At 34.7% G+C, this 12,013-nt stretch overlaps 2 protein-coding genes across 3 annotated transcripts in view; both read right to left on the reverse strand.

Moving 5' to 3' along the window:
* Nucleotides 1-1,404: 1,404 nt before the first annotated feature.
* Nucleotides 1,405-8,308, reverse strand: LOC139820796 (uncharacterized). Its single transcript, XM_071791329.1, has one exon. The coding sequence runs from the start codon at nt 8,306-8,308 to the stop codon at nt 7,913-7,915; it is 396 nt and encodes a 131-aa protein (XP_071647430.1). The 3' UTR covers nt 1,405-7,912.
* A 372-nt stretch (nt 8,309-8,680) lies between these two features.
* The window catches only part of LOC139820787 (semaphorin-1A), a 207,594-nt gene continuing 204,261 nt past the window's right edge, over nt 8,681-12,013 (reverse strand). Inside the window, exons 13-15 of one of the 2 annotated variants that reach the window (XM_071791311.1) lie at nt 11,525-11,809; nt 9,815-9,958; nt 8,681-8,997 (exon numbers count right to left, since the gene is read on the reverse strand). In XM_071791311.1, coding sequence (XP_071647412.1) covers nt 8,681-8,997; nt 9,815-9,958; nt 11,525-11,809 — 746 coding nt within the window. The remainder of the gene's footprint in view (nt 8,998-9,814; nt 9,959-11,524; nt 11,810-12,013) is intronic. The other variant, XM_071791312.1, reaches the window with a different exon arrangement.

Raw genomic sequence — 12,013 nt, forward strand, 5'->3', positions numbered from 1 at the left:
TGTGCATTATTATTCCATTCGCATAAATCCTATTGGCTAATTTAATCCACACGAATATAATCGTATCCGACTTGCGATTTCATTCTCCTTCACACAGGCCTTCCATCTGGCCAGTTATTCTTTCTCCAAATAGCTCCTGACCTTCTTATCTTCGGTGAAAGGAAAGACAATCTGGTCAGATGGGTCCTCCATCGTCCCTGCCTTGGCCTGTCTATCTGCCTTGTCATTGCTTGGTATACCCCGGTATCCAAGGACCATGAGATGATGTTATTACCTTCCCCTAATTTGTTTACCGTTTGCATACAGCGCCAAATCAGAAAAGACTTAAATATGAAAGGTACATTCCAAATACGCGTTAATTTTACGTAATAAAATAAATTTTTATATATAATTAATTATTCCGACATTGGCGTGCTGATATGTATTTTTATTGTATTAAAAGCTTTCTGTGCAGTAAATATAAAAAATAATAAACATTTTAAAAATAGTTTCTGAAACTTGGGCCGAAAGAATTTTTCACAGTTTTCGTTACAGAAAAATTAATTTTTGAGATTTACTAGAAAAACTAAAAGGATCTTTAATAATTTAAGGGCATTATATTGTATAGGATAAAAATATAGAAATTTTAAGTTTTTAATATTGTCATAACTACAGTGAGATGGATTATCTGTATTCGGATTAAGGTAGATGTACCAATGCCTGGACACGTACGTGTCTGGACATTTTTATCATTTTAATCCTTAAATAAGTCATAACGCGAATTAAAATCAAAGAATCGAAGATAAAAATATTTTTCTCGTATTACATTTTTATCTTTGATTTTAATTCGCGTTATATTGGGTTGGCCAATAAGTCCGTGCGGTTATTTATATAAGTAACATTTATAAGTAAAAAACCGCACGGACTTATTGGCCAACCTATTACTTATTTAAATTTAAATACTAATATGATAAAGGTGTCTAGACATAGATCTCAAGTGTCCCGGCATTGGTACATTTACCTTAATTTGTTTTTATCCTTGAGTTTCGTTTTTGACGCAATCTCATCCTCCTTTAAAGCTGAAACGTCAATTTATTGCAATTATAATTCATACTCGGTACAGCTGAATAATTTCCAACTTCAATTTATTTTGATTTTGGACCACGAAGCTTCTATTATTGATTTATTATTGATTATTCATATTGTACAAGTCTTTCGAAACTTACAATAAACGGAGCTTTCAATAGTTCCGATTCGCTGATATAGGTCGGCGCATTAGAAAATACAAATCCGTAAAAAAAGGAAGGAAACGGGAAGGGGAGATCGAATAGACTTAGTATATGTATAGAATAAAAAGTAAGTAATAAAAATAATCCCATCCGTGAAATATCGGAGTAATCGTTAAAATAACCTTCCTTAATTCAGTACGTTGAAACGAAGCTCTCTTTAATCATAATATCATTCTCCCAAAAGACGAGTATTATTGTACAAAGTATACTAGCGTATTAAGTGTGCGTAGCACGCAAGTTATGCTATTAATTTGCATACTACGCACACAATTTGGGGGTACGTACAATGTTAAATGTGTATCGTTATCCTCCATACAGTGACAAACTTGATATACTATACGTTGTATGGTTGTGCCGTGTTGTAATTATGACAATTTATATAGAAATTACATACAATTATATTAAAGCGTTATTAGCTTTAGGAAGATGTGTGTATGTGTGTGTAAAGAGGAATTATATATATCTACAAAATTTATTTATCGGCCATAAAATTATCCGTTGTCGGGTGACTCGCTTTTACGCCTCGTCGTCGAGACGTTCACAGATAATATCTTCTTCGCGTCAATCATCATCAATTAATATTTCAGATAAAAATTATTTAATCAGAAAGGGTATTCAGGAAATGGTTTAATTCTCAGTGAATAACAACTTCTTGAGAAAATATTATCCTATCTAATATCATTCAAAATTGAAACTGGACAAAGAAAACCGAAAAATACTTTAAAACTATCTTTTAAACTAAAAAACAGTTTGCTATAACATTTGAATTTTTAGAATATATTTTTATAACAGAAATCAAGAAACACTTTGAAATATAAGTTACGAAATATTTGTAAAATCCCTTGTAGAAACCCTTAGTAAAAGAAAAATTAGAAATGATAATTAAATTTAAATTAAGCAATCAACCAATAGTACTGTACTGTTTTTGTAAATGTACAATAAGTTAAACAATATTTTACTGGAGAATTTGATATTTGTATTTTTATTATTTGATTTACATTAAAGTTTCGATTTCAAATAGTACGAGTCTCGTTATTGTACTTTCTTGATTTTCTTGGTCTGCATACATATCGTGAAATATAAATGTTAATATAAATAATCATCTTGCTTATAGAATAAAATTTACATAATAATCAAAAGAGTATTAAACTCGTAAATCGATAAAACGTAATTTTATATTCGCAAATTTTTAATACAATACTTGGGTAACGAGATATTTAATATTGAGAATTAAAACGTAAAAAAGAGAGGGTTGTTGAATATGTTAAATCTATGATACAATTTTTTAGAATGCTTACTCTCGTTATTGCAAATCGAAATGATTACTACTATATTTTAGATGACTTCCTTTTACATGACTTTTTAAATTAGAATATAAAAGAGTTGATTTTTTTAAAAGGTAGATGATATTGCTCATGAAATATCAGAATTTTTTATAAATAATAAAATATCCGATATCGCGTATGCTTCCTGAAACTGAATAACGTTTATCCGAAACATTTTCTTTTAATTGATGATAAATAAATGTTACTTCAATCAGCGATGAAGGTGAATGTTATATGTTACCTTCACTTAACGTAGCACGCGCTTTTAGCTATTTTATCTAAGGGGTTAATTAGAATTACAATAGTATATACATAAAAGAGACGCGCGTTGCGTTGGCACAGCAAAGATGTGTGCCCGGACTGCCATCCAGCGCTCAGCAGGAATTGTTTTGCGATTAATTAATATATGATTGACATATATTTAGATTTTTTGAACTTACTTAATTGCTTTCGTTGTGCTCTTTCAGCAGCTTCATGCCAATTAAGAATAATACGCGTATATTTCGTATGAAGAACATTTATCAACTATCATACATTAAACTTTTTTTTCATGCTAATTTTATTCCGTCTTTTCTTTTGCCGCGTATAAAAATAACGCAAAATATGTAGCAGTAAAAAGAACTCGATAAAGTTCTATAATTTTAGCGAATAAAAGCTTTTTCCGCCGAAATAGAATTGACTATTAAAATCAAATTAAAGTTAAACTTGGATATTTCTTGCACAAATTATCACGTATATGTTCAAATAATTCGGTAAAATTACTTTCTAGATATTAAGACAGTGCAGGATGTATATTCGGTTAATTAAATAATACCCGTTCTTCGTGCCTTGCTCCAAGACATGAGACATGACAATTCCCGGTCTATTAAAAGCAACGTTTTGACACGGTAATGAATAGAATAAAATGATTTAAGTTTGAATTGTTTTTATCTTTATTCCAGATATGAATAAAAAGACATTAATTAATTATCTACATGTATTATCGACTTTCCTCGCAGCGTCACCCACTGCCAGGTCAGTATTTATTAAACGGCTGGCAGTCCCGGCTTTAATGGAATGTTGCGATTATATTATCTAATTAATGCGAGCGATACAGTCTACGGCTACCGCGTCACATAACTATAGTGTCTTCGTTCGTGCCTCATATCGTCATCTTATTCGTCGCATTGTTCACGTTCCTTTCTCCTGTCGCAATATATCAAATAATAATCTAAAATTATGAAGCCGCCCGATTTTATATTGTATTTATTAACAACAATGTCGCTCTCTCGCATTTGCGCAAGCTAGATGTGTGTATTTAATGTTGCCTTTTTATTTTAACTCTTCAAACTTATAGCTGATTAAAATTCTGTACATTGACTCTCGAATTGGTTTTTGACTGGTCCAAATATGTTGCTTCCGGAAACACATTTTCTTGACAATTATATTGTCAAATATTTATTGTGATAATTCATCAGTTTCTGTTCTGATATACTATGCATTAATAGGGATTAAATTTTTTTAATCACGACAATTTTGTTAAAAAAGAGTATCTTCATATTCATTGGAAAAGTCATAGTTTTTTTTACAAATAATTAAAAATCTATATTTTTTAATATCGAAGATAAAACTCCGGAAATTTTTGCAGTCGTGTCGTATATATTGAAAATGTTTAGTATTTTCGTCGAATTAGGCTTGTGTGAAATATTGAGTATCACCCTGTTTAACAAATTGATACAAAGTCGACAATTGAAATACAATCTTATCACAAGTTACTCGAGACTTCACATTTCTTTGTGCTGATATTTAAAAAAAAATTCTTTGTTCTAATTCTTATCTTAATATCCTGAAATAATCACGTTCACACTAGATTTTGAAAATTTTTGTCGCAGGGCACTATATCTGTATCGCTTACTTTTGTTCGATATACTTAATTAAAATCTCAGATCACGCATATTACTTTCTCTTTCTCTCTCTCTTTTATATGCGGTATAATATTTTATAAATCACTTGATAATAGTAAGATAAACTTTATTTGTTTTAGTGGAAAGTAAAATTTATGATTTATCACGTAAATTATGGTTTGTCATATGTGAGGCTGATAGCGAACGTGTTAAACAATTATCTCAACATATGTTTTTCTATGTAATTTATCGATGTGTTCAATTCCATTATAAATTATGACTTGCTCTTAATATGAATCTTAATATGAATCTACTTGTAGTTTCTCGCGCTTTATATTATAAAAAGGCTAACGCAAGTACGAGAAGCCTTTAAATGCTTCTAGTCTATTCGTAATTGGAAATTCATCCCTCTTCACTCTCTTATGACACAGGGCTAGCTTTAAAAGCACGATAAAATCAGTTTTAAACAGAGCGTTATTTATGTACATTATTCGTATATGCAAATGGTATTCTAACAGTACATTTGTATACATATGTAAATTTATACGCTTTCCCAGTCCTTTTCAATTTAGAAATATTAATATTAATGTATAACAATTTCTTTCTACTGTGTATCTCGTGTTAAGGTACCTAGTTCAGATGTTTCTATTACACAAACATCGTGTAATCTTTTGTAAAAGGCTTGCCAGCCGGGGTCGATCGAATGCGATGAACGGGGGCATGGCAAAAATTTATTTAAGGAAAGACAGACTTTTACAAAGTCAGCGCATAAATCTAATTAGCTGCCTCTTTTATTTAACACATCTCGTTCTCCCAGACTATAGTACGTATAGTCTACGCGAATTAAAAACGAATATATGTTTGCGCAAATGCACATGTATATGTGCACAGTGTCTATATATATATATATGTATAGGATGTTAAAAAATTAGATCTACAAACTTTGGCGGAATATAAATAACCTCAAGAGAACGTTTTTTAAGTAACAATATTTTTTTACCGAAAAAAATATTACTAGTAAAAAATATTTACTTTTCAACGTTTTTTATGTTCCTTCAAAGTTTGCCGGTTGAAATTCTTAATATCTTGTACGTATATATACATTATATATGTATGCGCAGCAATGAAAATGCAATATATGTATAATATCAATATATCACTGCTGCCCGCGTGACGAGTAGCATAACGAATGAATCCTCGATCTTGTTTAAAATGATTTCAACGATAAAAAACAGTTCTATGTATTTACACGACTTCCCTTCTCGCTTACACAGCACGCAGTTACCATCATACATGCGGCTATCTACATCGAGCCCTATCGTCGAACGCGAAAGCACTTGAACAACGTTTCGTTTTACCCTGATCTTTTAACGTCCAATGTTCAATGACAATCGGTGAAAATCGGTAAGGTGTCTACTGTACTGTTCGCTCGAGGCGTGTTAGAATTTACGCGGCAGTGTTGGTTAATGAGCGACGAGAAAATAGCGGGTGAAACGACGGAAAGTACCTCTCGAACATGCGCGAGATTGTATTATTCAGTGTTCAGATTGTGTCAGATGGTGTCTTAAACTTAACTTTAACGTTAAATGAATGTTGTTCAAATCAATGCCTTTTTTGTACCTAGCTAATAATACAAACTGCAAGAATTAAATTTATCGGCATATAGATGGATCGAGACTGCTGCTGCGATCAAAGCTCATCCACAGACTGACTTACAATTTCACGTGTCGAAAGAGCATTTTCCGCCGTTTTTGATATTCTAAAAACTTCTCAAGACGCTCATCGTTAGAGGCACTCTGTCCGCGATTAAACTGTCAAGTAAATGCGCACGTGTAATCGCATCGCAATCGTTATTGTAACGCCAGCAGAACCAGTTTACGCCGTTATCTATAATCTCGCACTTCGGTTCCTTTCGTCAGAGTTTCTTCGAGGACCGCGTCGCCATGCTAACGGCGTAAAGTAAAAAAATCTAAATGACTAAATTATTAAACTTATTATAACGAATAAAAATATATATTACGCCTAATTAACTAAAAATTAATTAATTGTACATACGATAAGATCAGTGCGACTTTTTCCAAATAATATATGGATATTTTTTCATAAATGTTCTATGCAATATTCTCAACGTAAAATATTAAGAATTAAGATTTTTGAGTGGAAATATATAATAAAAATAGTAAAATAAGGAAAAAAAAAATAAAGAACAAAATATAAAAAGAAATATAAGAAAAATATAACAAAATATAATAAAAAATATAATAAAATAGTAAATTTAAAATTTACATTTTAGATATTTGTATTTTAATTTAATTCCTCATAGTCGTCTGCTGAGAAAAATTTTGCAAGTCTTGCTATTTATAATCTAGCAGATTACATATATAATTGAAATAATCATATGCGTTTTTCTTCTAACTTTGTTTCGTCACAACTTCATGTAACAATAATTTTTACACTATCATAGGTTTTTTAACAAGCATATTCCTCGAAGAAACTATATACTCTTGCCGCTATATACCAGTGAGAGCTAAGTTATTGATAAACATGCTCTCGTCCGTATTCCCCGCTATTACCAGTACTCACAGCACGGCAATAAGTGCACTACAATATTCGAATTAGTCTTACTTAGATCTCTCTCTCTCTCTCTTTTTCTTTTTCTATACTTCACTCCGTTCTATTGGATATCTTAAACAAAACGCATAAATGAGGCACTTGCCCGAATCTATACCGGCCATATTAACACTCCATTCCTGTTATAGATCAAGATCTGCCAACAATTAATACACGGAAGGCACGCCTCGTCTCTCGCGCGAATGCTTAAATGTCTCTACACAGTGTTTTTCGTTTTATCTTGCATCAGTCTAAGCACCTAACAGGCCACTGCTACGAACACAGTTCTCATATGGTATCACATTACATTACTACGGTTCAATCTTGTCGTCGTTGTTGTCGGCATACGCTTTCCCTTACATTCGACTCTTCTATTATTATCATCGAGACAAATAAAGAAAAAGACTTTAAATTGAATCCTATACAAAATGATTCCACGTAGTTGCGAGCGTGGAACCGCGCGACGGACAATACTTGGCAAAGCTTGAAAATACCATAAAAAAGTAGATCCTGGGCTTATCACGAGACTATTCGCCGTCGATTATTACGTGTCGCTATGTGATCACGATCGCATTTTCCGACGCAACTTTCAGCTACGTGTCCATCGTGAAACTACGGGAAAAGAGGGAAGGGGTTTCGCTGCACGTAGTACCATATCAATGACAGTTTCTAACTCTCCTTCGTAACGTTGTAGAAGATACACACAGTTATTTCTCACTTTCAGCACTGCTAGTTTCTCAGGTGCACAAAGTCACGTTGCTAGATGTTGCTCGTTATCAGACCATAAACAGAGCGAATCGCTTCGTCCGCTGATGCGAAAGTACTGTCACTCCCGCGGTGCTTCGTGAGTCAGTCCTCGTCGAAAGCACACCGAGTTCATGCCGTCACGTTTACGATAGTTCCTGTCCTTAAGCAGGAAATTGTCGTCCTCGCTGTTGTATTGGGCCAGAGACTGAGATCGCGGTGGCGGACTATGCGCGGCCATGTACGTGACCATGTTGTTAAAGTTTGGCAGGAATTGCGGGTTAAAGAGCGACAGAATTTTGTCGTTGAGCTCGCGCGGGCTTCGAGTGGGCACCATATAATGGTCCCGCGTGTTGCTCGTCGCCCCGTGCCGATCGAATAGATCCTCAGCGGCGTGACGACGCCTACAGAGATCGTCAAGACTGTTCGCGCTGTCGCTGCCGCCGGAATCTTCAAGTTCACAGGTCGGCGCGTTCATCAACGTCGTCTCGACGCACTCGGACTGGTGGTACTGAGTACATCTCTGGGCCGTCGCGGATCGCTGCTGCGTATCGTAACCATCCAAGTATTCCAGCGTGCAGACCTCGTCATTTATGATACTCTCGTAATGATCCTCGTAATGATCCTCGTAACGATCTTCGTCCAGCTTATGCGTGTTGTTGGTGTGGTCCGTGGCGATACCGGTGGTGAGGCTTGTGGGCGTCGTCCCGTCGTCGTCCTCGTCGTCGTCGCCGTCCTCGTTGTTGCGCTCGTCCGATTCCGCGAGGTCGGAGGAAGAGGAGGTGGAAGATGCGCCAGAACCCGTGGGGTCCTGTGGCAAGCCTCAAACGGCTCTGTGTCGCCTTCTGTATCATATGTACGTTTTTTTCACCTTTTGCACTGGCTTGTTTTCCGCAGACGAATTCGCGTTCTTGCCATTCGGGTTCTTGGGCGGTACATTCAGCACAAGATTGATGGACTTGTTGTTGAATCCGGGCGACTCGGTACTCTCTGTTAGTCGATTGAGTTGTTGCCGTTGTTCGGAGGGTTCCGGATACGACGAGCCCCGCAATCTCTGAGAGAACCAGAAACCGAAGGCGAAACCGGCCACCAAAGAACAGAAACAGGTCCCTATTAGCGCACCCGTCAATGTTTGGGCTGAGTATACCACCGGTGTTACGGTCACGCCTGTAATCAGAATGCAACAAGTTGGACAACAATATTAGAATTATCTCTTGCGAAAACTGCTCGCGCGTTCGGTCTCTGGTGTTTGGAATGGAGAAGAAAAATTGAAGCGAAAATAAATAATAATAGAGAAACAGTAAAGATACAATCGATTTTTGCAGACATCACCCGCCCAAATACAATAAACGCGACAGAATATTTCGTTATTGCAAAATCGAGTACCTTAGATTATATAGAATCATCACCTTTCTGATATAATTAGAAAGGTGATGATTCTATATAAAAAACGTAAAATAAGGTTTCTTCATTTGAGGTTTCGATTTTAAGGGAATTGATTTTAAAGAATTGGAAAATATACATATGTAATTTTGATATAAATCAGTAATGTGTCGAAGGATAGAGAATAATAATTAGAACAAATTTATCGATAACGCAAAAATTATATAGCATTAAAATAGAAAAGACATTGATAAATGTTCCATTTTTCAAATCCGATTTCCTTTTGAAAACGAAGCTTCATATAAGAAATAGAAAAACTATATTAATATTTCAACATTATTATTTTTATATGGAATCATCAGTTTCTCAGTTAAGTTCAGTTAATCAATAACGGGCTATTCTGTATATTAGTGTATAGACAAGACAGTAGATTAGTTGCAAACATAAAAATAAATCTGCTTTGAAGAAGAAAATACCATGGGAAAAGAATCAGTTTAAGCGGGTATGATGAGAAGGATTTTCGTCTTTTCGACTTCAAACAAGGTAACTATACTATGTATATCGGCATGATGTGACGATGGACAATATCGCAGATGATTACCTTGAGGCTCATTAGCCCTCGGCTGTGTACGCCCGTACTGATTTTCCCGATCCAATTCGATGATGATTTCATTCTCCCGTTCATCGGGCTGCTCGTCGCGCCCAATTTCGGACGCCACCGCTGGCTGGACGGACTTCGTTACTTCTGGAGTAATATTCACCAATATGATGATAGACGACAGATGATTACGTACAGAATGATTTTGCATACTTATTGCAACGTACATTAGGCACCATACATATGCCTTAATTCATACTCGGCATTAGGTTTAGAATTTAGACATCACATTTAGACATTCGTGTATCATGACTGTAAAGAAAAATAATCAAAATCTATTTTTTTCTGAATTATAATTTAATATTGTCTGTCGCTTAATAATTGTTTGTTGTTTTGCTTTTTAACTTCTAATATACGAGATATTTGCAACTTCTGAATTTCAGCTTCAAACATAGTTCTAAATCATAGCGTGCATTAAGCATCATTAATATGAATATCTGGTGCGTCCGAGCTGAAACTGCCGTGAAAATATACATAATAACGCCTAGTGTACGCATGAATATACTATGAAATAGCTGATCGTGAGCTGTGTTAGCCGTGCGAGCAGTATTCTTAGCATAGTTGAATTTGTGAAAAATATTATTTAATTGTTTCAGACCTGACGCACATTATAATAATGTACATATACTTCTTCAAGAATTTTTTAAGTTTAAGTTTAGCTATACATTTTGGATATATTATTATTATGTACACATATACTTTGTTCTTTTTTCAGAATAAACGCTGTTTTCCAATAAAACTTTTTAATTTTATTTTTCCGATTTTTCATCATTTTTCAAATCAAGTTTCATGTAAAATTAAACAGGAAACGTCAGGTCTGAAGATGTTTGATGTTTACTCGGAGTTACAAAGAGTTGTTCCTTAATATTTATTGCCCATATATTCTTTAGTAGCATATTCGACAAGAAAAGCGTGTCCACAAAAAAAACGACCACATATTAGGTTTATTTATATTAGCTGAGCTGTCTCTCTTCCATTTTTCACGTTTAAAATAAAATAGTTATATATTGAAGCTTGTATATAGGGGAGAAGGAGGAGAACAAAGTAGAGGAACTGTAATTAAAATAAATATACTTGATAAAGCTTTTAAAAAAGTTTTGTGAGCGTTAAAAAGATTGCCTATTTTTTTACAATTTTCTATTTAAATTTTTAATTTCCTATTTTACAATCTTATGATCTTTCTTTTACAGAACGAGTACTCTGAGTGCTGGAGAACAAACTTGATTATTCCGGTTGAAAGTACAAGTTTGAATAAACCACGGTACGTCCAAGAGCTGCACAGGAAACTTTTTAAAAATTTCGAAACTTTAAAAGCCATATGTTGAATTCATATGTGACATATAAACGTAAATACAATCTTGCTTGTTTTGAACCAATAATGAAAAATGGGTTCGAGTGAATCGCTTTCGAGATATTCAGATAGTATGAGTTTCAAGTTTGGAAAATTTGTATCATTCGAACCAGCATGTATAACTTCTTTTGCATTCGTTGTAGAAAAAGAAAATTAAAACGGAAGAGAGAATCAGGTCACAAAATTGTTAAACAAGCGACTAGACAGCGGTACATTATCCACGCATAATATTATGTAATTTATTTCCAGAAACAATCCATGGGCGTCTTGATAACGTATATAGTCTACATCAAAGACAGTACCTGGTTCGCGTCCGCAGCTTCGGTGTCTACCGGTTGGGATATCTTGGAACAGCGTCTTATCGGCGTCGTTGTCGTGGAGTTTCGTCAGCACTGCCACGCAGAGGTTCGCGGTCGCGTCCCAGGCGCAATGAGGATCTTGTAAGGCGACACAAGATCTACAAGTAGCCGCAGCAGGGGAGTCACAATGATGTAAGGGAACCGCGCGGATCTCAGAATCCGCGAACACCACCAGCTTGCTCGCTTCGCCAGCTAGATGAACCACCAGAAGGTCTTTGACCGCTTGGCCTGCAACAAAGAATCGTGTATTATTTCGTGTATTTAATAAACATTACTTTATTAATTGTAAAAAGACTTTACATGCTATACATATTTTGCGAAAAAGAATATCGTATTATTTATCGATATGATTTACAAGTACATTTCTTTAAATTTTTGCCGGAAATAATACAACATATATACAAGAAGTACGCAAAGCTTCTTAGAAACTTT

The sequence above is a fragment of the Temnothorax longispinosus genome, chromosome 10, assembly GCF_030848805.1.
Source record: "Temnothorax longispinosus isolate EJ_2023e chromosome 10, Tlon_JGU_v1, whole genome shotgun sequence".
NCBI lineage: Eukaryota > Metazoa > Arthropoda > Insecta > Hymenoptera > Formicidae > Temnothorax > Temnothorax longispinosus.

Excerpts from the sequence above, each read along its gene's own strand:
- LOC139820796 (XM_071791329.1), bottom strand. The coding sequence starts at position 8,308 with ATGAACGCGCCGACCTGTGAACTTGAAGATTCCGGCGGCAGCGACAGC.